We start from the raw sequence: 27,819 nt of genomic DNA, 5'->3' as shown, positions 1-27,819 counted from the left end.
TGTGAAATCAGCAGAGGTATATTTTCTGGATGACCTAAATATTGACTGGCTTTCATCAAGCTGTCCACTCAAGAAAAAGTGCCTGCAACCTGGTTTGCTTTATTGGTCAACCTACCAGGGTATTTACAAACATAACAAGAATGAAATCATCCACATGTTTCGATGGCAGCATCATGCTGTGGGGATGTTTTTCAGCGGCAGAGATTGGGAGACTAGTCAGGATCAAAGGAAAGATGAATGGAGCAAAGTACAGAGAGATCCTTGATGAGAACCTGCTACAGAGTGCTCAGGACCTCTGAGTGTGGCAACAGTTCACCTTCCAACAGGACAACGACCCCAAGCACACAGCCGTACAAGTATCTGAATGTCCTTAAGTAGCCCAGCCAGAGCTGGACTTGAACATCTCTGGAGAGACCTGAAAATAGCTGTCCAGAGACTCACGACGTCCAACCTGAGAGCTTGAGATGATCTGCAGAAAATAATGTTAGAAACTCTCCAAATACAGGTGTGCCAAGCTTGTAGCGTCATACCGAAGAAGGCAGCAATTACATACTTTAGTCAAAGGTGCTTCAACAAAGTACTAAGTAAAGGGTCTGAATATGTATGTAAATGTATATTATTTATAAAAAGATGTTTTTAAATATTTCTAACCGGTTTTTACTTTGTCACTATGGGGTATTGTGTGTAGTTTGAAAAAACAATTGAATCCATTTTAGAATAAGGCTGTAACATATATCAAAATGTGGAAAAGAATCCAGGGGTCTGAATACTTTCCGAATGCACTGTATGTGCAGGGACACCAAATGCAAATTCTGAGCAATTAGACTATCCCAAAGAACTTGAGCCAACATTGTAATATAATATATAATAATATATGACATTTAGCAGACGCTTTTATCCAAAGCGACTTACAGTCATGTGTGCATACATTCTACGTATGGGTGGTCCCGGGGATCGAACCCACTACCCTGGCGTTACAAGCGCCATGCTCTACCAACTGAGCTACAGAAGGACATTGTCCTTCCCTTTCATATTAAAAACAATCCAGTCAATAATAAGCCATCTGCAAATAAAGTTAATTAATTCAATATCACAACACTTCTGTTTGGACTCCAGTAAGTACATGGCCACTATACTGTAATGTACTGTACATTATTCTATATCCTGACACCCCACTATACAGTAGCCACAGGTTATTTCAGGATCTACTCTTTTTCCCCAGTGGTAAAAGCATCAAACAATGTCTGTTGTCCTGATGTACACATCTCACAATTATCCGGGAGGTTTTGAAAGTAGAGAGTCATGCAAGTTCTTTTCAAACTCATTACTAATAAGTTACAATTTACATAATGAATACATAGAGGGGACTTTAATCCTAGGATTAAAGCTGAGGAACAATAAGATTTCCCTGGGGTCCTAGTCAAAAGTAGCCTGGAGATGGCTGCTATAGCTACACAGGTTCTAAAGTGTGTTATTCTCTGATTCATCACAGTCTAACAAAAGTACAAAAAAGCTCCATTGTCATATACCCCTAAAAGTCATTAGTATTCATCAAGTACTGTTCTTTTACATTTGAATAAAAAGCACATTGTAGATTCAGAAGCAAAGAGCGGAATAAAAGCACGATTCACCTTCTATTCAAGGGTAACTTTAACTAAATATTTTTAGGTTTGTTCTCATCTCCATGTATTAAGCTTCAACAGAGAAATGATCAGATTCAGTCCCCCAAGTTGTACTTCAAACTACACTGAACAAAAATATAAAATGCAACAATTTCAAAGATTTTACTGAATTACAGTTCCTAGAAGAAAATCCGTCAGTTGAAATAAATAAATTTGGCCCTAATTTATGGATTTCACTTGACTGAGCAGGGGTACGGCCATTGGTGGGCCTATGAGATCACAGGCCCATCCACTTGAGAGCCACGACCAGCCAATCAGAATCCCCCTCAGATGTTCCCGCAGGTGAAGAAGCTGAATGTGGAGGTCCTGGGCTGAGGTTGTGACGCCGGTTGGACTAACTGCCAAATACTCTAAAACGATGTTAGAGGTGGTAGAGAAATAAACAAATTATCTGGCAATAGCTCTGTTGGACATTCCTGCCGTCATCATGCCAATTGATAAGCTCCCTCAACTTGAGACATCTATTGTGTTGTGTGACAAACTGCATGTTTTAGAGTGTCCGTTTATTGTCACGAGCACAAAGTGGCACCTGTGTAATGATCATGCTGTATAATCAGCTTCTTGATATGCCACACCTGTCAGGTGGATGGATTATCTTGGCAAAGAAGAAATGCTCACTAACAGTGATGTAAACAAATGTGAACAAAATGAGAGAAATAAGCTATTTGTGTGTATGGAAAGCAGTCTTTAATGAACTTTTCAGGAACTAATTATACTGTAGATTAGTATATAATTAGGGTTACTGCTTTCTCCACCAGTTTCCCTTAACCTTAAGTGAAGTGCTCAAAAACTGGTGTGTTCCAAGTATTAGGATTTTAATATTTTAAGTTCATAGTTTTTCATATTTCATAAAAATATTTCGCTCAAATTCAGAGCAAAGTGCCACAGACAACACCACAAATTGATATCAGCACTGTATAAACACTGTGGAAGTTATAAATACATCTTCCCTGTCAACATATTCTGAATGCAATTGAATGAATCTATTGAGAGTTATTTAAAACATGACAACCGAAGAGCGAGTAGCAGCAACAGCTGAACCCTAATTGAACAGGTGCTCTATTAGACGCACGGACAAAAGTGAAGGACTATCACAGATATACTTCACCATCCAGGGCTCTGTTCAGAGGGTATATTATTATTATTATTATTATTATTATTATTAACATGGTAAGTTAGTTAAGAACAAATTCTTATTTACAATGATTGCCTTCCAGAAGGCAAAAGGCCTCCTGCGAGGATGGAGGCTGGGATTAAAAATGCTAAATAAATACAAATATAGGACAAAACGCACATTACAACAAGAAACATCACAACACCACATAAAGAGAGACAGATAGAAATATATGTTCTAGAACCGATATGTTTGCCTGAGGAAAAATAATAGGGGACTGTGAATTGGCTCTGTCCTTTCAAATCGGTAACATTCAGAACATTTCACCTCACAAATACACCCCAGGCCTCCTCCAGGAGGGCCATTCCTGTATAATGTTGCCACCTAGTGGTGTATTGAGTGTTCCACTATACCTTGGAGAAGGCCATCAGCAGTGATCCAGTCAGGACAACAGAGGACGCTACTATGAAGATGAAGCAGTTTACCAGGCCCTGAAAAGACACAAGCATTAGTTAACACCACAAATATCTGATGGTATGTCTGACCAAAAACAGTGTCAAATTGGGCTGGCTCCCAAACTGGATAACCCTGGGATAAATCGTTTTTTTAAATTTAACTGAATTGATACTTCTTTGCTCGCTTTGAGGACAACATAGTGCCACTGACACGACCTGCTACCAAAACCTGTGGGCTCTCCTTCACTGCAGCCAACGTGAGTAAAACACGTGTTAACCCTTGCAAGGCTGCCGGCCCAGACGGCATCCCCATCCGTGTCCTCAGAGCATGCGCAAACCAGCTGGCTGGTGTGTTCACGGACATATACAATCAATATACCAGTCTGCTGTTCCCACATGCTTCAAGAGGGCCCCCATTGTTCCTGTTCCCAAGAAAGCGAAGGTAACTGAGCTAAATGACTATTGCCCCGTAGCACTCACTTCCGTCATCATGAAGTGCATTGAGAGACTAGTCAAGGACCATATCACCTCCACCCTACCTGACACCATAGACCCACTCCAATTTGCTTACCGCCCCAATAGGTCCACAGACGACGCAATCGCAATCAGACTGCACACTGCCCTAACCCATCTGGACAAGAAGAATACCTATGTAAGAATGCTGTTCATCGACTACAACTCAGCATTTAACACCATAGTACCCTCCAAACCCGTCATTAAGCTCGAGACCCTGGGTCTCGACCCCGCCGTGTGCAACTGGGTCCTGGACTTCCTGACGGGCCGCCCCCAGGTGGTGAGGGTAGGTAACAACATCTTCACCCCGCTGATCCTCAACACTTGGGACCCACAAGGTTGCGTTCTCAGCCCTCTCCAGTAATTTCTGTTCACCCATGACAGTTTGGCCATGCACGCCACCAACTCAATCAAGTTTGCAGACGACACTACAGTGGTAAGCTTGATTACCAACAACGACGAGACGGCCTACAGGGAGGTGAGAGCCCTCGGAGTGTGGTGTCAGGAAAATAACCTCACGCTCAACGTCAACAAAACAGAGGAGATGATTGTGGACTTCAGCAAACAGCAGAGGGAGCAGCGCCTATTTACATTGATGGGACAGTAGTGGAAAAGGTGGAAAGTTTAAAGTTCCTCGGCGTAAACATCTTGGACAAACTGAAATGGTCCACCCACACAGACAGCGTGGTGAAGAAGGCGCAACAGCGCCTCTTCAACCTCAGGAGGCTGAAGAAATTTGGCTTGTCACCAAAAACACTCACAAACTTTCACAGATGCACAATCGAGAGCATCCTGTCGGGCTGAATCACCGCCTGGTACGGCAACTGCTCTGCCCACAACCGTAAGGCTCTCTAGAGGGTAGTGAGGTCTGCACAACGCAACACCGGAGGCAAACTACCTGCCCTCCAGGACACCTACACCACCCGATGTCGCAGGAAGGCCAAAAAGATCATCAAGGACAACAGCCACTCGAGGCACTGCCTGTTCACCCCATTATCATCCAGAAGGCGAGGTCAGTACAGGTGCATCAAAGACCAAGAGACTGAAAAACAGCTTCTATCTCAAGGCCATCAGACTGCTAAACAGCCATCACTAACATTGAGTGGATGCTGCCAACATACTGATGTAAATGTATCACTAGCCACTTTTAACAATGCCACTTCATATAATGTTTACATACATTACTCATCTCATATGGATATACTGTACTCTATACCATCTACTGCATCTTGCCTATGCCGTTCGGCCATCGCTCATTCATATATTTTTATGTACATATTCTTATTCATTCCTTTACCCTTGTGTGCTAAGTCATCCATGTCCTATGACAGGGTTCTCCAACTGGTGGCCCACGGCTTTGGCCCGCAGGTGGTTTTATTTGTTCCCTCAAGTTCTGAGCAAAACATAAGACTGTAAAAACACCAGGAAATCAGCTGGAAGTGATTTTAATTTAGGGAATATGTTCCCATGTATTCCCAACCATAATAGCGAGACATGAAATGCCTTGAGAAAGTATTTACACCCCTTGACTTTTTCCATGTTGTGTTACACAACACCCAATAATGTCAAAGTGGAATCATGTAAAAAAATAAATAATAATAAAATATTAACTTGTTATGGCTGGGGGCAGTATTGAGTAGCCTGGATGAATAAGGTGCCCAGAGTAAACTGTCTGCTACTCAGGCCATGTTGCTAATATATGCATATTGGATAGAAAACACTTGGAAGTTTCTAAAACTGTTTGAATGATGTCTGTGAGTATAACAGAACTCATACGGCAGGCAAAAACCTGAGAAAAATCCAACCAGGGAGTGGGAAATCTGAGGTTTGTAGTTTTTCAACTCATTCCCTATTGAATGCACCGTGTCTATGGGGTCAAATTGCACTTCCTAAGGCTTCCACTAGATGTCAACAGTCTTTATAACCTTGTTTGATGCTTCTACTGTGAGGTGGGGGCGAATGAGAGGGGAATGAGTCAGAGGTCTGCCAGAGAGCCACGAGCTGACCACGCGCGTTCACGTGAGAGTTAGCTTGAGTTCCATTGCATTTCTGAAGACAAAGGAATTCTCCGTTGGAACATTATTGAAGATTCATGTTAAAAATATCCTAAAGATTGATTCTATACATCGTTTGACATGTTTCTACGGACTGTAACGGAACTTTTTGACTAAACGCGCGAACAAAAAGGAGGTATTTGGTCATAAATTATGGACATTATCGAACAAAACAAACATTTACTGTGGAACTGGGATTCCTGGGAGTGCATTCTGATGATCATCAAAGGGAAGTGAATATTTATAATTCTATTTCTGACTTCTGTTGACTACACAACATGGCGGATATCTGTTTGGGTTGTTTTGGTCTCTGAGCGCTGTACTCAGATTATAGCATGGTTTGCTTTTTCGGTAAAGCTTTTTTGAAATCTGACACAGCGGTTGTATTAAGGAGAAGTGTATCTATATTTCCGTGCATAATAGTTGTATCTTTTAACAATGTTTATTATGAGTATTTCTGTAAATTGATGTGGCTCTCTGCAAAATCCCCAACTTTGTATACTGAGATTTTTTTATATAAATATGAACTTTATCGAACAAAACATGCATGTCTTGTGTAACATGAAGTCCTATGAGTGTCATCTGATGAAAACCTTACATAATCGTTTGGTTTGCTTTCGTCATAATGCCTTTTTGAAATCGGACACTGTGGTTGGATTAACAAGAAGTGCATTTCGCTACACTCGCATTAACATCTGCTAACCATGTGTATGTGACAAATAAAATTTGATTTGATTTGAAGTGTATCTTTAAAATGGTGTAAAATACTTGTATGTTTGAGGAATTTTAATTATGGGATTTCTGTTGTTTTGAATTTTGGCGCCTTGCACTTTCACTGGCTGTTGTCATATCGATCTCGTTAGCGGGATCTCAGCCCAAAGAGGTTTTTAAGAGCTGAAATGTCTTGAGTCAAAAATAATTTAACCCCTTTGTTATGGCAAGCCTAAATAAGTTCAGGAGTAAAAATGTGCAAGTCACATAATATGTGTGCAATAGTGTTTAACATGACTTTTAAATGCAGGGCCGGTCCTGGCCGTTCTGCCACCCTAGGTGAGACAACAACAAAAAATGTCTCCAAAAGAAGTGGGTCGGTGCTAACTGGGGTGTAGCCTACCATGTCGGCCCCACAGTGGAATTTTAGGAATTCCCATCCATGTGGTAGACCCATCGTTTGTAAAACAAGCCGTTGCATTGACTTTATTCGTCCTGATTCCTGTGACTAATCAATTTGGCTATTTAAACTCTAAATATCAGCTACTCAACATCTGGAGGAGTTATCCTGAGCCTATTTGCAATGTGTTTACACAGTGGGAAATGCAGAAGTATTTTACTTTTTTGCTATGAACAGCTTGTAAAACATTGGCTAATACAAGCTTGAAACCACAATTTAGCCCACATGGGATGAAACTCCTGGACAGCAGTTGTTAGTAGCTTGATTGTCCATTCCATATTGTCCATTTTACTTTGACCTTAGGACATATGGTTTGTTAATTTGTCATCGCATGTTTCATATGATTGCGAGCCATTTAGGTTAGTTTATTTGATCAGAGAAATCTGCATGATGTAGCCTAAAAGTTTCAGTCTCATTATATTGCCATACATTTTAATCTCCAACCTTTAGGCTGCAGAAAAGGCCACATACTTTTCTACCATATCCTATATCTGCTACATGGTTTATGTTAATTATTGTTTTGATGGAATGCTGGTGGAGTGGCAAAGTGAAGCATCTCTCCAACAGCACCCTAGAGTCGCACTGGGAATGGACAAGAAATATTGTGTGACCCTGCCTTTGACAAAGTGGGCACTGCTTATCATAGGGCGGCATAAGCGCTAACCTAAAAAAGTCCATATGCCACTGGTTGAGAGAAATTGTCATTATTTTTGGCCAAAATTAGTCAGTTGGTCAGTTTAGCTCAGAAAAAGCTGTAGGAGGGCGCCTAATCCTACCTAATGAGGGGGCCGACCATGTTTGAATGACTGCCTTATCTCTGTACCCCACACATACAATTATCTGAAGGTCCCTCAGTAGAGCAGTGAATATAAAACACAGATTCAACCACAAAGACCAGGGAGGTTTTCCAATGCCTCGCAAAGAAGGACAAAAAAAGTAGACATAGGATATTCCTTTGAGCATGGTGAAGTTATTCATTACACTTTGGATGGTGTATCACTACACCCAGTCACTACAAAAATACAGGCATCCTTCCTAACCCAGTTGCCGGAGAGGAAGGAAACAACCCAGGGATTTAACCATGAGTTCAGTGGTGACTTTAGCTACTCCACAATTTGAACCTAAATGACAGAGTGAAAAGAAGGAAGCATGCATCCTGTTTACAACAAGGCACTGAAGTAATACTTCAAGAAATGTGGCAAAGCAATTCACTTTTTGTGCGGAATACAAAGTGTTATGTGTCCGGCAAATCTAATACAACACATTACTAAGTACCACATTACTGGGGATTTTTTCAGGATAAAAAAGAAAATGGAATGGAGCTAAGCACAGGCAAAATCCTAGAGGAAAACATGGTTCAATCTGCTTTCCACCAGACACTGGGAGATGAGTTCAGCTTTCAGCAGGACAATAACCCGAAACAAGGCCAAATCTACACAGGAGTTGCTTTCCAAGAAGACACTGACTATTCCTGAGTGGCAGAGTTACAGTTTTGATTGAAATATGCTTGGAAATCTATGGCAAGACCTGAAAAGTATTGTCTAGCAATGATCAACCATCAATTTGACAAATCTAAGAATTTTGAAAATAATTACAATTGGAAAATGTTGCATAATCCAGGTATGGAAAGCTCTAAAGACTCACACAAAGTATTGACTCGGGTGTGAATACTTAGGTCAATTAGATTTCTGTATTTGAGTTTCAATAGATTTGCAAGAGTTTCAAAAAACCTGTTTTCACTTTGTCATTATGGGGTATTGAGTGTAGATCAGTGAGAGAAAAAAAGTAATGTAATCCATTTTGAATTCAGGCTGTAACAACAAAATGTGGAGTAAGTCAATGGGTATGAATGCTTTCTGAAGGCACTGTATACAAGGTTTGAAATGATTATGTTTAGGTCAAATGTTACATCTGTTTGGGCTTCTTGCGGTCATTTTGCAATCTAAAATGTATTTGGAATTATATTCCGGGCCCCTGGACCATCCGCTCAAGAAAAGAAAAAGAAAAGCGAAAGCATGAAACTTGCAGAAGCGCAGGTAATGGTCCAGAGTCTTGCACATAGTGTCCATATTTCTGAAACTCCCACTCCCAGTTGTCTAGGGGGCACGCCTGCCTGGTCTTCAACCAACGGGAGATGCAGTGGAAATGGAATGCATGATTGCAGACTCCCCAGGCTACGGTGGACTCCTCTGACGTGGCAGAGGCCTGGTACTCTATGCATAGATACATCATGTGATTGCTACAGATGGCACAGTTGTCCACCACAATGTCCCGGGCCCAAAGTGCTACTTCATTTCACTTCAAAACGTTTCTTGCTTGCTCCACTATTCATGGTGCTTGGGGTATCAACATCCATTACTGCTGCCATTCTATCCATGCTGGCTTTCATGGGCTACCTCAAACATGAAATATACAGGCGGTCGCTAATTTATTGAAGGGAAATTTGCCTAAATGGATAATGGAACCCTTCAACCACTACATTTTTGTTGTTGGTGTGACGTCATTACATCCAGCTGTTTCCATCGACACAAGTCACATTTTGAATGAAAAAATGCACACAAGCAGACAATTGTCACATCTATTTTCTATATGTTGACAAAATAATACCAATCACTGGACAAGTGAATGGAAACATAGCTAGTGATAAGTTCAATGGACATCAAGCAATATGCATTGTTGATGTTAGGACTGCAGATCTAGGATTGGACTTTTAGATGATAAAGAATACAATTACATGGACAGGAGGGGACCTGAGTCTAGATCAGCAATCCTACTATTTATGAATATAGGGTCTGGCTCCCTCGTGTGCTTAGGGTCAAAATTTCAGTCAGAGATATTTTGCATATTTTAACAAGATGATTGATATACATTTTAACACGTACAAATGCTCGACTACAGGAAATCCTGCTTGGTCACAGAGATTGTTGCTAGTCTACATAATTTAAGTATATCTAATCTGCTCAAACCAACACTTCCTGGCAAGTGTGATGATGCTGATGGACTGTTTCCTGTTTTTACATTCTGCCCTACCTTGCACATCCCAAGGAATGTTTCCTTTTCCCTTCTGTCTTATTGTTCTGCAGCACTGACATCACAATAGAGTAGGTATTTCTGACCTTCTATATTGTTATCCTAGTACCACTGACCAGGTTCAACAGTTTTTCCGTATACTAGACAATACGCTCGACCAGACAAACAGACACACACACACATTTTATCACATCGCTGTGTAAAACTACACCAGCAGATGTCGTCTGAGGGATGTTACTTTTACACACATTCAAACCACTGACCAATGCAATATTATATGCTGTTAATATAGGTGATATGGATTGTTTGGGCTATTATTGTCATACATGTATGATAGTGGGGGCTATATGCTTCATTTATTCCAGTCCTGACATGATTATGTTATCTGTTTTGACAGTTGTCCCTACTGGTTCTCTATAGCAACAAAGCCACCCTTCCTCTGTTGCGATGACACATTGACCTAAACAAGGATTACCACATCCCCTCTCATCGCGTTCTGATTTTGGACATCACTTTTTGTCAGTTGAAAATTACTTTCGGAAGTTATGCGCCGCCAGCGCCGCCGCTGTCCTTATCCTTATTTGAGCTCCGGGCAAAGACAAACAGATAGCCTAACCATGTCGGATCACGAGTTCTAATGGAGACGTTAATACGTCCTGGAGACATCAAAAAGTCTCTCATTCTTTGGTCGTGTTCGTCTTTTCTGAGGATATCTAACTGCGTTCGGAGGTATCCCCCGTCGAAAAGGAATTTGATCATCGTGGGTGCATGTTGTGTGTACCTGTTTTTCGTGGTTTCCCAGGTTGGACATTCGTTGCTGCACCAGGATAGACGATTGGGCAGACACGGGTACAAGAAGAGTTTGGTACTATACTCTCTGAGGTTCGATGATGATAGCCCGTCGGAAACAGCCGACTCACCAACCGGTGCTAACGACGACTCTTTATTACCCTCAGTGGTTCCAACGCGGTCCAATGTGGTGTACATAACACTAAAGTCAAGGCGCATTAAACCATCTATTATGAGGGGAACAGTGAGACCGAAACTAAGGAGAAAAGCGAGGAGAACCAAACCCAATGAGGGATTTACGCAAAATAAAATTGGCACATTGAAGAGGGAGGAATGGAGACAAAAGCGCACTAACCGAACCGACATAACTTGGAAACAAATTAACACCATAAATCATGCAACACGAGATGTAAGCTCGAATTTAAAGATGCAAACAGAACCTCACGTCAGTTCTATCCGAATATACAGTGAGAGGGCACCGCCGTGGTTCAGCAAAGAGGACATTAGTGCCATGCGCTTTCTTGCTGATGGTAAAGTTTCGCGTATTCATGAAGTGTCCAATAAGGAATTTAGCCCCCTCTTGCTGTTTGAAAGCACATCATATTTGTCATTGATCCATTCTGACAAACAGAACGATTTCAAGGACCATAAAGTGTGTATAGGACAATGTGGAGTTATCAAAAGTCCAGTGGACACGAGCGAGGTTTTCGCTTTCCATTTGGATAGGGTCTTGGGACTGAACCGGAGCGTTGCCGCTGTCAGCAGGAAGTTTCCGTTTGTACAAGGTAGGCCCATTTTCCACCGACTAGGGTTGAAAAGCTACCGGAATTTTTCCAATGTTACCGTCACCTTCAGTAATTTTGGTTATTAACAGAATCTATGGTAATTTGTACTTGAATAACAAAAAGTATGAATGTATTATGTGTCCTTATTGTCCATGGATTTGTTGTAGATAGACCATATGGTTCAAGAGAAAATAGTTGAATTATTGAAAAAAGCATCTACTCAACAATGGCATAATTTCCGATTAACTGTGCAACTCTTTCAACTATTGACTGTGTTGACAACTGCCACTAGTTTGAAGTCAAAACATGACGACAAAATACATATTGACTTAGTAAAATAAACAAGTATAAAAGGAAATCTCATGCTTAACCCTCATATTAAACACCAATTGAATTCACTAAGTTTATGGTTTAGATTTAGGATAATGTTTTACGGATTTGTGATTCTCTTTAAAAAAAAACATATTTATTTCATATTTTACATGTGATATGGCTAATGAGAGGGCCAGAGATTATAGACACCTGTAATAATCTGAAGTACTCAAAAGGGCCACTAGATGTTTTGTGATAGAATATTTTACATTCTGTCCCTGCAGCAGTGAAGCATCGCTTACCCCTGTTTAAAGATTTTGTGACCTGGGATTCCCCTCATTCAGCCAGGCAGGTGCTGCCATGAATGTAGACAGTATGGAGAAAGTGTGGCTCGATTGCACACTGATGATGGATGGAAAGCTAGCAAGTTATTTATCTCCAGAGCCTAATAAGGTGGCTAATCCGAGCCTGGAGCTTCTGAATAAACAGTGCCGATTTTTCGGTGGATCAGCAGAAAAAAAGTGTTACCAGGCTGAGGGTGTGGTGGCTCAGTTGTTGAATGTGGTCATGATACTGCAGATGCATCATACTGATTTGCTGCAGGAGCTAAATAATATCGTGGAGGTGGGGAAGCCGGTTTCAGAGCTTCTCTACGAAATCTGCATTGCGGCTAATTTTGTGCTGCGTCTGTCCTGGCTGTATGGAAAAGTATGGTGCCAATGGTAGTGGCTCAGCGCCACCTCTGCTTGACATTGTCCCAGATTCCTGATTGCCCCAGGCCAGTGGTGGCTTCGAGGTTGGTTTCTGACCGTCTTGGTTCTTCTGGGCAGTGGTGGATGTCTTGGCACAATCACCGCGTTGGGTTTAAGGATAGCGGGGTGAAAGCAGACTATTCTGCGGCGCAGGGGAAGAAGCAGCCCTCATGACCCTAGCTGGATGCTGGGGGAGGGGGCATGTTCTTGGGGCCCTGCTCCCCAAGTGTTTACTGTGGCAATACTGCTCCCAATGGGGGCAAGTTACTGTTTGCCGAAATTCCCGATCCCGGTGTGGGGCAGGTATTAGAACAGCGGTACCACATTGCTTCTACCCAAAGTTTCTCTGTGTTCAGGGGTATAGAGAGCGTGGGCATAATTAACACAGTTCCCACATTCAGACTCACGGTTGTCAAGGTTGGTGGATATGGAAACGAGCGTGACAGAAAAAAACTAATTATCCCAGTCTTCAGGGTGGCAGCATTCTGCCCCTTCAGAAGATAATGTGGGGAGACGGTCAGCATGCTCCGTCAAGTGGCAGGTATGTGCAGTTTCACCATGGGTGATGAGGGGGTACGGTCTGCAATTTGCTGTGCGTCCTCTTCCTTTTGGTGGCATCACTACGTCAATGGTCCTCGAGGTGCTAGTGCTTGTCTTGAGAGGAGATTTACTCTTTCCTTCAAAAGCAGGCTATTTGGGTGGCCCCCGTGTCAGACGTACACAGGGGACACCCGTGTACTAGTGCTTCTTAGTTCCCAAGAGGGATGGAAAGTTGCATCCCATCCTGGACTTGCATGTTTTAAACAAGCACCTCAAGGTTTGCAAGTTCAAAATGGTCAGACTTCGCCGGCTATTGCAGTCAGTGCGTCCCAGCGATTGGTTCAGGTCCATGGATCTGAAGGAATGCGTATTTTCATGTAGCTATACATTCTCCCCACAGGAAGTGTTGGAGGTTTCATTTAGATGGTGTGACCTATGAGTTTCTGGTGCTGCCTTCGGGCTCTCCCCATTACCCATACCTTTTCTATGGTGGTGGAAGCGGCTTTGACTGCACCCCTCGGTGTTGCCCAGATTTGGGACCGGTTCAGCAGGGCTTATCAAATCAAATCAAATCAAATTTTATTTGTCACATACACATGGTTAGCAGATGTTAATGCGAGTGTAGCGAAATGCTTGTGCTTCTAGTTCCGACAATGCAGTGATAACCAACAAGTAATCTAACTAACAATTCCAAAACTACTGTCTTATACACAGTGTAAGGGGATAAGGAACATGTACATAAGGATATATGAATGAGTGATGGTACAGAGCAGCATACAGTAGATGGTATCGAGTACAGTATATACATATGAGATGAGTGTGTAGACAAAGTAAACAAAGTGGCATAGTTAAAGTGGCTAGTGATACATGTGTTACATAAGGATGCAGTCGATGATGTAGAGTACAGTATATACATATGCATATGAGATGAATAATGTAGGGTAAGTAACATTATATAAGGTAGCATTGTTTAAAGTGGCTAGTGATATATTTACATCATTTCCCATCAATTCCCATTATTAAAATGGCTGGAGTTGGGTCAGTGTCAATGACAGTGTGTTGGCAGCAGCCACTCAGTGTTAGTGGTGGCTGTTTAACAGTCTGATGGCCTTGAGATAGAAGCTGTTTTTCAGTCGCTCGGTCCCAGCTTTGATGCACCTGTACTGACCTCGCCTTCTGGATGATAGCGGGGTGAACAGGCAGTGGTTCGGGTGGTTGATGTCCTTGATGATCTTTATGGCCTTCCTGTAACAACGGGTGGTGTAGGTGTCCTGGAGGGCAGGTAGTTTGCCCCCGGTGATGCGTTGTGCAGTCCTCACTACCCTCTGGAGAGCCTTACGGTTGAGGGCGGAGCAGTTGCCGTACCAGGCGGTGATACAGCCCGCCAGGATGCTCTCGATTGTGCATCTGTAGAAGTTTGTGAGTGCTTTTGGTGACAAGCCGAATTTCTTCAGCCTCCTGAGGTTGAATAGGCGCTGCTGCGCCTTCTTCACAACGCTGTCAGTGTGAGTGGACCAATTCAGTTTGTCTGTGATGTGTATGCCGAGGAACTTAAAACTAGCTACCCTCTCCACTACTGTTCCATCGATGTGGATAGGGGGTGTTCCCTCTGCTGTTTCCTGAAGTCCACAATCATCTCCTTAGTTTTGTTGACGTTGAGTGTGAGGTTATTTTCCTGACACCACACTCCGAGGGCCCTCACCTCCTCCCTGTAGGCCGTCTCGTCGTTGTTGGTAATCAAGCCTACCACTGTTGTGTCGTCCGCAAACTTGATGATTGAGTTGGAGGCGTGCGTGGCCACGCAGTCGTGGGTGAACAGGGAGTACAGGAGAGGGCTCAGAACGCACCCTTGTGGGGCCCCCGTGTTGAGGATCAGCGGGGAGGAGATGTTGTTGCCTACCCTCACCACCTGGGGGCGGCCCGTCAGGAAGTCCAGTACCCAGTTGCACAGGGCGGGGTCGAGACCCAGGGTCTCGAGCTTGATGACGAGCTTGGAGGGTACTATGGTGTTGAATGCCGAGCTGTAGTCGATGAACAGCATTCTCACATAGGTATTCCTCTTGTCCAGGTGGGTTAGGGCAGTGTGCAGTGTGGTTGAGATTGCATCGTCTGTGGACCTATTTGTAGGTCTTTACGAATTGTGAGAAAACATGCATTGTTGTCTGCCTTGGGGTGTGGCAGCGTGTAAAGTGTGCATTATCAGGGTTACCACAGTTTCTTGTGGATTTCAGCCTTGGTCTACCGTGACATCGTACAGTTTCCAGGTTCCTGCCGTGGTTCATAGACTCTATGCAGCATGCATGTGCCAAGTCACAACAGGTGTTCTGTTGTTTTGGACTCGCGGTTCCTTGTCTGAGTTCTGACATTTCAGGCTCGCAAGGTAAGTATTGTTCTTGGAACAGTGGGGTCTATGGATATGGACTGCAGTGGCAGCGTGTCAGTGTGCATAGCCAAGTTGCAGCAGGTTATGGTTCCCTATATAGGGCTCTGACAGTTCAGGCCTCATGAGGCTCTGACAGTTCAGGCTTCTCGGGTAAGTATTAAGGAAAAAGGTGGCTTCTGTATCCCTTTATTGGATCTGGTGGAACCTGTGTGCTTGGGTAACCGTGGGCCTCCTAGTTTGGTACTCTCTGACCCGGCTTGGGGCGTGATTGCATGTCCCCATAGTATGTTATACCAAGTGACAGATTGAAAGGTAACGTACAGTTATGAAAATAACTACTGTTCCCTGAAGGAGGGAACCAGGTATAATATATTTTGGCCTCGCACCATCTTGGCTTGTTGAAGAGAAGTACTGAATTGAGGAAATTAATGTGGCCCCAGGAAGGCGGAGCTTCTGAGGGCGGGCTCGCCATCCATTGGCCCTTTTGGCGTGATTTCAGTTTTCTTCAGGTGAATATGATTGGTGATTGACTTCCCATATTATGTTATTCCTCATTCCCTCCTTCATGGAACAGTAGTTTTATTCATCACTGTACGTTTTATGTCACATGCACCAGTACAGTGAAATGCTTAACTTGCAAGATCTACCCAAGAATGCAGCATTCAATATTAAAATATAATAGTTTTATTTGTATTTTGTTTTACGACTAGACTAATTTACTCGTGAATGTTAAGGTGACATTTTAATAGCATGTAGGCTACGTCACATCAATCTCTTCCCAAATCAGCATTCCAGGAATGTTGTAGCCAATGTAATATTATAAGGCCAAGCATATTTGTGAGCAGAAGTATCAGCCCTGGAGCTATGAAGCCTGCGAGTGCTAGCTCCTTTAGCCAGCAGAGCATGCAGCTGTCTGAGTCCTCATAAGTCTGTGGGAGAGATTGAGAAACAGAGGTGTAAATGCAGAACGCCGTGGGCCAACACAGACATTGCACATACGGCCCATGTTCGAAGCCCGGTAGGTCACACTAACATTACCTCTGGATCCCCCTCATCCCACAGATGGCCAGCCTTGCCCCGTGGTGCTGTGGGATGGTTCTCTCTCTCCAGGGGACAATGCACAGGGCCAGTCCACTGTGAGGATGACATGGGGGGAGTACCAGAGCTCCCTCAAACAGAGGTGCTGGAACAGGAACGTCACGCCCAAGCCTAACTCTGGCTGCTCCAGCATTCACCATTATGAGTGGAGCAAACTAGCCCTGTTTGATTTCCTGTTGCAGGTACTGTACGATCACACGTGTTTGGTCTTTCAAATGAACTACAGTGTTAAATGTCTTCAGAAGGAAGCTTGTCAAACTAGGACACTGTTGGATTGAGATTATTGACAATGGCATCACTCTTTTGAGGAAATAGCTGAGGTAAATAATGTTTGTCTCTTCAGATATACAGCCGATTGGACCGGAACTGCTGTGGGTTCAGGCCTCGTCAGGAGGACGTGTGTGTGGAGCAGGGCCACCACCTGGAATGTGGGGACATGGACAGTTTGACGCTGGCCAACATCATCCACAGGGGTCACGACCCCAGGCACTTGGTCTTCACTGAAAACAAGGGCTTTTTCGACCGCGACGAGGACAACTTGGACTACAGACTACTGGAGGGAATCAAGGAGTGAGTCCACGTTAAAATACAGTACCAGTCAAAAGTTTGGATACACCTACTCATTCAAGTGTTTTTCTTTATTTGTACTATTTTCAACATTGTAGAATAATAGTGAAGACATCAAAACTATGACATAACAGATATAGAATCATGTAACCAAAGAAAAGTGTTAAACAAATCAAAATATTTAGATTCTTCAAAGTAGCCACCATTGTCTTTATGACAGCTTTACACACTCCTGCCATTCTCTCAACCAGCTTCACCTGGAATGCTTTTCCAACAGTCTTGAAGGATTTCCCACATACGCTGAGCACTTGTTGGTTGCATTTTCTTCACTCTGTGGTCCAACTCATCATAAACCATCTAAATTGGGTTGAGGTCAGGTGATTGTGAAAGCCAGGTCATCTGTTGTAGCACTCCATTACTCTCCTTCTTGGTCAAATATCCCTTACACAGCCTAATGGTGTGTCAGGACAATGTCCTTTTGAAAAACAAATGTTAGTCTCACTAAGCGCAAACCAGATGGGATGGCATATCGCTGCAGAATGCTGTGGTAGCCATGCTGGTTATGTGTGCCTAGAATTCTAAATAAATCACTGACAGTGTCACCAGAAAAGCACCATCACACCACCTCCTCCATGTTTCACAGTGGGAACCACATATGTAGAGATCATCCGTTCACCTACAGTGGTTTTAACCAAAAATCTCAAATTTGGACTCATCAGACCAAAGGACAGATTTCCAATCATGTCCATTGCTCGTGTTTCTTGGCCTAAGCAAGTCTTCTTATTATTGGTGTCCTTATAATAGTGATTTCTTTGCAGCAGTTCTCCCGAGTGGCGCAGGGGTCTCAGCTACTGTATCAGAGGCATCACCACAGTCTCTGGTTAGATTCCAGACTGTGTCACATCCGGCCATGATTGGGAGTCCCATAGAGCAGCGCACAATTGGCCTGGGTAGGCCATCATTGTAAATAACAATTAGTTCTTTACTGACTTGCCTAGTTAAATAAGGTTCACGTAGTCTCTACTGGACAGTTTATGTTGATGTGTCTGTTACTTGAATTCTGTGAAGCATTTATTAGGGCTGCAATTTCTGAGGCTGGTAACTAATGAACGTATCCTCTGCAGCAGAGGTAACACTGGTCTTCCTTTCCTGTGGCAGTCCTCATGAGAGCCAGTTTCATCGTAGTGGTTGATGGTTTTTGCGACTGCACTTGAAGAAATGTTCAATGTTCTTAATTTTCTGGATTGATCTACCTTCATGTCTTAAAGTAATGATGGACTGTCATTTCTTTGCTTATTTGAGCGTTTCTTGACATAATATGGACTTGTTATTTTACCAAATAGGGCTATCTTCTGTATACCACCCATACCTTGTCACAACACAATGCTCAAAAGCATTAAGAAGGAAAGAAATTCCAAATGTTATTTTAACAAGGCACACCTTTTAATTGAAATGCATTCCAGGTGACTACCTCATGAAGCTGGTTGAGAGAATGCCAAGATTGTGCAAAGCTGTCATCAAGGCAAATGGTGGCTATTTGAATAATCTCAAATTTGTTAAACACTTTTTTGGTTACTACATGATTCCATGTGTTATTTCATAGTTTTGATGTGTTCGCTATTAGTCTACAATGTAGAATAAAGAAAAACCCTTGAATGAGTAGGTGTGTCCAAACTTTTGACTGGTACTGTATATAGACAGCATAGTGAATTGATAATAACAATACAGTTATTGTTCTGAATAGTACTATGGTACTATATAGTACACAAAGAAAAGTATTTGCAAGCAATATTTCTGTACAGTGTGCAGAATTTTTTTATTCTCAGCTTTCAATCAGCAACTATCTACAATGTACCCCCTGCATACAATTTGTGGTTGATTCAGCTCTTAGTATAGAGATTCCTCCCTGTTGACTTCACACTGTGGGAAAATACTAACACACATTCTAACACGTAATCGCCAAGTGCATGCCTTTGATAGGAAGTCTATTATACCCACCCATAGGCTTGGTGACACACCCAGGGACATTCCCTGTGTTCCATCTTCATTTTGTGATGAATAAAGTTCTGGCACTGACAGTGGTCACCTCTCCTCTTATATGGCTTGTAGTGATCTTCTTCAAAGCAGAGGCTTTCAACTGGATTTCACATTAGTTAAAGATTAGAAGGCTCCGGCCTGGATAATGTACTCTAGGCATGGGCAGAATTAGATTATATTACCTTGAATTACATTATGCCATTGTACTCCCAAATATTCATAAATTCTACATTTTTTAATTAAGGAATACATTCTTTCTATGCCTTTGCATATAAATGTACAGTATGTGCATATGGATCAAACAGTTGTGGTCATAGTTTGTTAAACAGTTACTGACTATCCAAATAAAGTGCTACCATCTAACCAAATAGTGTTGCCAACTATCCAAGTAAATTAAATGACCAACTTCTTCTCCACCCAGGCTTCCAGAACAGGCAGTGGCCGTGTTGATGAGCCAGAAGCTGAGGGAGAAGCTCCTCCAGTCACTGTTCCTGGATCAGCTGTACTGGGAGAGCCAGGGAGGACGGCAGGGCATCGAGAAGCTCATCGACGTCATTGAGAGACGGGCCCAGGTTCTCCTAACATACATCAATTCCCACGGCATCAAAGTGGTGCCCATGAATGTATGACATCACAGGGTTTGGAAAAGGAGAGAAGATGGAGAGTAGATATAGACAGGGAGTTTGATCTTCCACAAAGACCAAGCCATTTGTCATTTTTTAAGTTCCCTTTCTGAAAGCCAAAAAAACAACTTCCATTCCTCAAATCAAAATATTTGCCAGTGAAAGAACTACCAGGGTCTCGAGGGTTTTCACTCCAACAGGACGTACTGTATTGGCTGATTTGGTATCAAGCCAGAATCTCACAGCTCTGAATTGTCAAGCTGAAACATTACTCTTAGTATTCATTATACAAAATGGCTACAGTTCTGTATTCAATAGCCCAACAGTCTTACTGTAGTCCTTTGCTTTGTTATTATAATATTTAATGTTACTCATCTACAGTATAACTGTAATACAGTAAACAATTATTTGTAGCATTTCTTATTCATGTACCATAGTGCTCCACTGACTTCACCTTACAGTAGCCTACAACTCTTTGATGGTTTAACATCTGTCTAACTTGCCACAAGTCAAATTAGTTAGAAATTGTTTTGATATTATACAAGGTGTTTCATTTGTACCGCTTAAGATGTTAGTCCTCCAACATTACCAATTGTATTGTTTATATTTATTTTAATAATATTTCAAATGTTGATTTAAAAAATACATGAAAATAAATGTACTTTTACTTGAAACACATGACTTTGACCCAGAAACAAATTAGCATAAAACATATACAGTAGGCTGCCCCCTCTCTGGTCTTTCAACCATGACATCATCAGCCTTAAAAGTGTCAGACAAGTCAAGGACAGAAATAGTTGGTGCCTATGAAACATGAGCCAAAGCACTGTGTCTGTTTTGCAAGGCTGGTATAAACAGGGTCTTGCGATTGAGCCTATATAGACTATGAAGCTTTGTGGGGTCATTTTCCATGTCAGTGCCAGGAGTAAGAGCGGTTGTTGTTTTAACTCCTTTGAACCCTCATTAACACAGCCCTCATTAACACAGCCCTCAGTGTGTGTTTTTCATGGAGGGCCCCACTCTTTCCCAGTTAGTTTCAATGAGTCTAAGCCAGTTCTTCCAGGCTCACACGCATACATACAGTGGGGCAAAAAAGTATTTAGTCAGCCACCAATTGTGCAAGTTCTCCCACTTAAAAAGATGAGGCCTGTAATTGTCAACATAGGTACACTTAAAATATGACAGATAAAATGAGGAAAGAAAATCCAGAAAAATCACATTGTAGGATTTTTAATGAATTTATTTGCAAATTATGGTGGAAAATAAGTATTTGGTCACCTACAAACAAGCAAGATTTCTGGCTCTCACAGACCTGTAACTTCTTATTTAAGAGGCTCCTCTGTCCTCCACTTGTTATCAGTATAAAAGACACCTGTCCACAACCTCAAACAGTCACACTCCAAACTCCACTATGGCCAAGATCAAAGAGCTGTCAAAGGACACCAGAAACAAAATTGTAGACCTGCACCAGGCTGGGAAGACTGAATCTGCAATAGGTAAGCAGCTTGGTTTGAAGAAATAAACTGTGGGAGCAATTATTAGGAAATGGAAGACATACAAGACCACTGATAATCTCCCTCGATCTGGGGCTCCACGCAAGATCTCACCCCGTGGGGTCAAAATGATCACAGGAACGGTGAGCAAAAATGACAGAACCACACGGGGGGACCTAGTGAATGACCTGCAGAGAGCTGGGACCAAAGTAACAAAGCTTACCATCAGTAATACACTACGCCGCCAGGGACTCAAATCCCGCAGTGCCAGACGTGTCCCCCTGCTTAAGCCAGTACATATCCAGGCCCGTCTGAAGTTTGCTAGAGAGCATTTGGATGATCCAGAAGAAGATTGACATTCTCCCATATGGTCAGATGAAACCAAAATAGAACCTTTTGGTAAAACCTCAACTCGTCGTGTTTGGAGGACAAAGAATGCTGAGTTGCATCCAAAGAACATCATACCTACTGTGAAGCATGGTGGTGGAAACATCATGCTTTGGGGCTGTTTTTCTGCAAAGGGACCAGGACGACTGATCCGTGTAAAGGAAAGAATAAATGGGGCCTGTATATCGTGAGATTTTGAGTGAAAACCTCCTTCCATCAGCAAGGGCATTGATGATGAAACATAGCTGGGTCTTTCAGCATGACAATGATCCCAAACACACCGCCCGGGCAATGAAGGAGTGGCTTCATAAGAAGCATTTCAAGGTCCTGGAGTGGCCTAGCCATTCTCCAGATCTCAACCCCATAGACAATCTTTGGAGGGAGTTGAAAGTCCGTGTTGCCCAGCAACAGCCCCAAAACATCACTGCTCTAGAGGAGATCTGCATGGAGGAATGGGCCAAAATACCAGCAACAGTGTGAAAACCTTGTGAAGACTTACAGAAAACATTTGACCTCTGTCATTGCCAACAAAGGGTATATAACAAAGTATTGAGAAACTTTTGTTATTGACCAAATACTTATTTTCCACCATAATTTGCAAATAAATATATTTAAAATCCTACAATGTGATTTTCTCTTTTTTTTCCCCCTCATTTTGTCTGTCATAGTTGAAGTGGACCTATGATGAAAATTACAGGCCTCTCTCATCTTTAAGTGGGAGAACTTGCACAATTGGTGGCTGACTAAATACTTTTTTGCCCCACTGTATGTGTTTTTAGAGAGGTCCAACCAACTTTATGATAGAGGATGTCGTGGTGAGTGTCAAAACTGTCCTAAGTTATAAAACAAAGTGCGCTATGATAAATTGTGTCCAAGGGCTTGAAAACACTTATCTGCATTAATGTATTTAATATCTCCATAATCTATAACAGGAATAAATGTAGACTAAATTATCTGTTTTCTACTATTTAATGAAAGGCAAGCCCTATTCCTACAGAAGAAGCTTTAACTTTGTTCTTAATTTCTTAACCAACTCGTCAACATGCTTTTTAAAAAGATAGCTTTTAGTTAATCCAGATGCCCAGATATTTATAGGCTGGGACACGAGCAATGGGGGCACAATCTAACGTACTCATGCACAAATAATCAGTTACATGATTTGGAAAATAACATGTACATGTACTAGGTTTTACCAGCAATTAGTACCAACTTCAGGTCAACAAGGCTTTCTACAAGGTAGTAAAAACAGATTGAAGAGTCAGCAGAGCCTGAGCTGCCGTAGGGGCAGTACTGTATACAACAGTGTCATCTGCATACAGATTAACGTTACAGTTTTGTACAGATAGACCAATGCTGTTAATATAAATAGTGAAAAGAACTGGACCAAGAATCGAACCCTGTGGGACACCTTTTGTTATGTCTAGATATCCTGATTTAACGCCGTCAGTAAGTACACACTGTGGTCTGTCGTTTAAATAATTATATCAGCTACAAGCAGCCTGATCTAAAGTGTGGAGCATTTCTGAGTAAGTAAGATGTGATCCACGGTGTCGAAAGCCTTGGACAGGTCAATGAAGAGGGCAGCACAGCATTTCTTCATATCAAACCATTTATGACATCATTTAAAAGCATAGTAGTAGCAGAGATGGTACTAAGTAGCAGAGATTGTACTATGACCTGGTCTGAAATCCTGACTGATTTACATTCAGAAAATATGTAGCAGTTTACAGGGATCTAACCTGAGTATTGATCAATGATTCCAGGATTTTTGCTAGGCAAGAGAGTTTGGATATGGGAAGATAATTATTTTGATCACTCGGGTCCCCACCTTTGTCAAGGAAGCACATGGGCAGCCTTCCAATCTCTAGGGATAGTATTCAATATAATTGTGAAGCTAAAAATATGTGTTATTGCTTCCGAAATCAATGGAGCAGACAGCTGTAATAAGCAGTGATGACGCATATCAGCCCAGTAGATGTTTTAACATCAAACATAAGTAGTTGTTCCAATACATCAGAAGTAGACAGTTGTTCCAGAGAGTACAAGGATTCACTGGGGGTTGTCTGGCCCTCTATCAAGATGACTAGAGGATGGGAGAAGGATGAGCAGTTTACTGACACCCGGGTCTATTAAACCAAGATTTCCTTCAAATAAAAAAACAATGCACATAAAATCTTGTTTTTTCAAGAACGATGTCAGAGTTCAATATAACTTGCTTGGATCGGGAAGGAGAAGAATTTCCACACTATAACGCCTTAACTGTTTTCCAAAATGTAGATTAATCACCAGCAGAGTCAGCGATAGAAGTTTTGAAAAAGCTGAAAAGCTGCCAGTCCACAACAGCATCAGTTAGTCTAGCTTTGGCCCAGGCATGGTTTCTTGTTCTAAAAAAGTACTTGTTCTGAAAGTACTGTAGTTTAATTGTACTTAATTGTCTATAGCGTTTAAAGGAGTGTGTTTATTTGCCAGTGATATAGAAACAGATGAGAAATGCTCAAGAGCTAACTCAGTCATGCATAAACGCTTGGGGAGAAAAGTTTAAAAAATGTCTCTTCCTAATAATACGAGGATCAGAATTATGCTGTCTGGAATTTCTAATACAGGCTATAGGGCAATGATACCTAAGGTCACTTGCAAACACACCAACAGAATTGTACTTATGAGGGTTATTTGTGTGAATGAAATCTAATAATGAGGATCTATCTAGATTTTTCACTTTTACCCGAGTGGGTTTTGTGATTATCTGGGTTAAATTAAGATCAAGACAAATGTTCTTAAAGTTATCTGAGATGGGTATCAGCCAGTCTAGGTTAAAATAACCTAAGACCACCAGTTCAGATGATAGCTGAGCATTGAATTTTTTTTTATGATACACTCCAGCAACAAATACATGCACATTTTGTCTTATGGTCACATCTAAAACCAGGGGTATAGTGATATTAAGAGCACAAAGATTCTACAAAAGCGGATTTCACATTGCCACCCTCAACCTTTTCTCTGCCTATCACATCAAAAATGTTGTAATTAGAAATGTCAATATCCACGATAGAATCATTTAACCATGTCTCTGATAAAACAAGAATGTCTGTGTTCGTGTCATGCATCCAGATATTGATAAAGTCCATCTTTGACATCATACTTCGCACATTTAAATGTAACAAACCCAGCCCTTTACAAGACTTAAAAACAGCAGAGGTGTCCATATTTACCCTAACCGGGTCGTTATAAACTTGATCATTAGGTGAGTCAGGAGATTTCATAGGAATAGAAATTAACTTATCAAAGCTTGCCCCGATGGGCCTGCAGCTGCATCTATTTGGTGGCTGTTTAAAACCTATTGAAATTAAGATGGGTAATGTAGATTACCTTGACTAGAGTATTCAACGTCAGAAACAGTTGGATCTGTGAGAAACAGTTGGGGGATCTGTAGAGCATGGCGCTTGGTGGTTGGGGATAACATGGGTGACTGTAAGATGCTGCTAAATGGCATATATTATTATTATTATATTATATCCCAGTCAGTTTCTCAGAGCAGCCTTAAAATAAGCCACGGGATAGTTTGGCTGAATTCCATTCCTTTGTTATCAATAAAGACAACATTGACAGAGTTACAGTAACTCTTTAGCCAGTTCTGAAGTGATAGCAACCAACTGAATCTACCGTATCCATGTCTCATCGTGGGTATGTGACCCGATATAATGGGACGCTTGTTTAGGTATTGCAGTATTGCAATTAGTTCCAGTGTCCGTACGCCCTGAGGAAGACAGCAGGGACAGTGGCTCAAAAAAAATGATTTGAGAGTTTGTCACGACTCTACCGGAAAAAAATGGAATGCTGGGGTGCAGGTCTTCCTCCTCCTGGATCCAATCACACTCCATTCACGCCCGTCAGGGGTAGAGTTGATAGCATCCAACTTTTGGCTAGGTTCAGAAGCCCGTAGGGTGGGGAAATGCTAAAGATCCATAAAAGTTCCATTACAGTTGTGTCATTGAAAAGAGGCATCAACAAATGCGGTTAAACGTGAGGCGTCCTTATTCAAACTTAGACGCTCGTCTAGAGGTTTCATTTCCTCAAGTAAAGTAAGGATCCTCTTCTTGACAGCATTTAGTTTGTGGCATTTGACACAGGTGAAGTTTTCAGAAACATCCTTAAATCAAATCAAATCAAATGTCACATGCACCGAATACAACAGGTTTAGACCTTACAGTGAAATGCTTACTTACAAGCCCTTAATTAACCAACAATGCAGTTTTAAAAAAATACCTACAAAAAATAAGAATAAGAATAAGATAAAAGTAATAAAAAGAGCAGCAGTAAAATAACAATAGCGAGGCTATAAACGAGGTACCGGTGCAGAGACAATGTGCGGGGGCACAGGTTAGTCCAGGTAATTGACGTAATATGTACATGTAGGTAGAGTTAAAGTGACTATGCATCGATAATAACACAGAGTAGCAGTAGCGTAAAAGAGGGGGGCAATGCAAATAGTCTGGTTAGCCACTTAATTAGATGTTCAGGACTCGTATGGCTTGGGTGTAGAAGCTGTTTAGAAGCCTCTTGGACCTAGACTTGGCGCTCTGGTACCGCTTGTCGTGTGGAGCAGAGAGAATTGTCTATAACTAGGGTGGCTGGATATTTGACTGATTTAATGGCCTTATGGTCGGCAATAGAGTCAAAGGAGTTTTCACTGCTTTCTGTAGAAGCGAGAGAACACACTTTCCTCAATTCAGCCATTTCCTTGCTAGCCAAATAGGCTACTAATGAATAACTTCACCATGCTCAAAGGGATATTCAATGTCTGCTTTTTTTCATTTTTACTCATCTACCAGTAGGTGCCCTTCTTTGCGAGACATTGGAAAACCTCCCTGTTCTTTGTGGTTGAAATTCACAGCTAAACTGAGGGACCTTAAAAAGTAATTGAATGTGTGGGGTACAGAGATGAGGTAGTCATTCAAAAATCAAGATAAACACTATTATTGCACACAGAGTGAGTCCATGCAACTTATTATGTGACTTGTGAAGCACAGTTCTACTCCTGAAGTTATTTAGGTCATAACAAAGGGGTTGAATACTTGACTCAATACATTTCAGCTTTTTGTTTTTAATGAATTTGTAAAAACTTTGAAAAACATAATTTCACATTGATTTTATGTGTGTTGTGTAGGCCAGTGACACACAATCTAAATGGAATGCATTTTAAATTCAGGCTGTAACACAACAACATTTGGAAAAAGTTAAAGGGTGTGAGTACTTTCTGAAGGTCCACTTTTTCATACTAAAATAATGCAGAAACACACACATACAGACAGACATAGATAGACAGCCTGTGCATGTGAGCATGGGCCCGTGTCGAGTCAATAAAAGGGAGGAGGAAATACCTGCATGTTTATTCATGCCCCTTCATGTGAGTAATTCTAATGGCCTACAGCTAGCGGTCTAAGACACTGCAGCTCAGTGCAAGAGGTGCCACTACAGTCCCTGGTTCGAATCCAGACTGGTAGCAGGATTAATAATAAACAATATAGCAGTTGGCCCCATTACTGACTTTTCTTTCTTGCCTCTCTATATCCCCCTTGCCTCAAGTTCACACTCAAATGTGCTGAATTGGCATGACTGTTAAGGGTCCAATAGGGTTGCCAATTATTTCTCTCTCTCTCTCCCTCACTCTCCCTCTCTCTCTGGTAGAGCATTATTTGGGAGAGCACAGTTCATGTGAGTTCCAGACAGCTGGGCTCAACCAGCACAGACTTTACATCCAAACAGAGAGGTTCTTTCTTTTCTCTGTATTCAGCTCAGTACTGATAATCACTGCATTAAACCATGATGTCAATTTTCCCCATTCACAGCTCTCTCTGCTCAGCCAATGACACTCACCGAACCCACGGGGGAAAAAAGCCATTTTGTGTTTCAGTGTAAGCCCGATGGATAGTTTTATCCTATACTTTAATAGATTGGGATTGTTTTTCCAAAACCAGCATCGTCCTTAGGTAAATGTTGTTAAGTTCTCATTAAGGGGCAGAATACGAACCTGCAA

At 41.9% G+C, this 27,819-nt stretch overlaps 1 protein-coding gene and 1 pseudogene across 1 annotated transcript; one reads left to right on the top strand and one right to left on the bottom strand.

Annotated features, from left to right (window-relative positions):
• Positions 1-3,203: 3,203 nt before the first annotated feature.
• LOC123992365 lies at positions 3,204-9,366 on the bottom strand (annotated as a pseudogene).
• Positions 9,367-10,445: 1,079 nt separating this feature from the next.
• On the top strand, positions 10,446-20,583 carry gask1b (golgi associated kinase 1B). The gene is made up of 4 exons (XM_046295730.1): positions 10,446-11,593; positions 16,643-16,860; positions 17,022-17,248; positions 19,704-20,583. Exons 1-4 carry the CDS (start codon positions 10,657-10,659, stop codon positions 19,909-19,911), a joined length of 1,590 nt encoding a protein of 529 aa, XP_046151686.1. The 5' UTR covers positions 10,446-10,656; the 3' UTR covers positions 19,912-20,583.
• The last annotated feature ends 7,236 nt before the right edge of the window (positions 20,584-27,819 follow it).

This window comes from Oncorhynchus gorbuscha, linkage group LG13 (assembly GCF_021184085.1).
Source record: "Oncorhynchus gorbuscha isolate QuinsamMale2020 ecotype Even-year linkage group LG13, OgorEven_v1.0, whole genome shotgun sequence".
NCBI classification, from domain to species: domain Eukaryota; kingdom Metazoa; phylum Chordata; class Actinopteri; order Salmoniformes; family Salmonidae; genus Oncorhynchus; species Oncorhynchus gorbuscha.
Note: the sequence above shows the minus strand (reverse complement) of the source record. Positions and strands in the feature narration are given on the sequence as shown.

Coding starts and splice junctions, on each gene's coding strand:
- gask1b (XM_046295730.1), top strand. CDS start 10,657: ATGGAGACGTTAATACGTCCTGGAGACATCAAAAAGTCTCTCATTCTT. Junction 11,594..16,642: donor GAAGTTTCCGTTTGTACAAG/GTAGGCCCATTT, acceptor CTCATCCCACAG/ATGGCCAGCCTTGCCCCGTG. Junction 16,861..17,021: donor TGTTTGATTTCCTGTTGCAG/GTACTGTACGAT, acceptor TTGTCTCTTCAG/ATATACAGCCGATTGGACCG.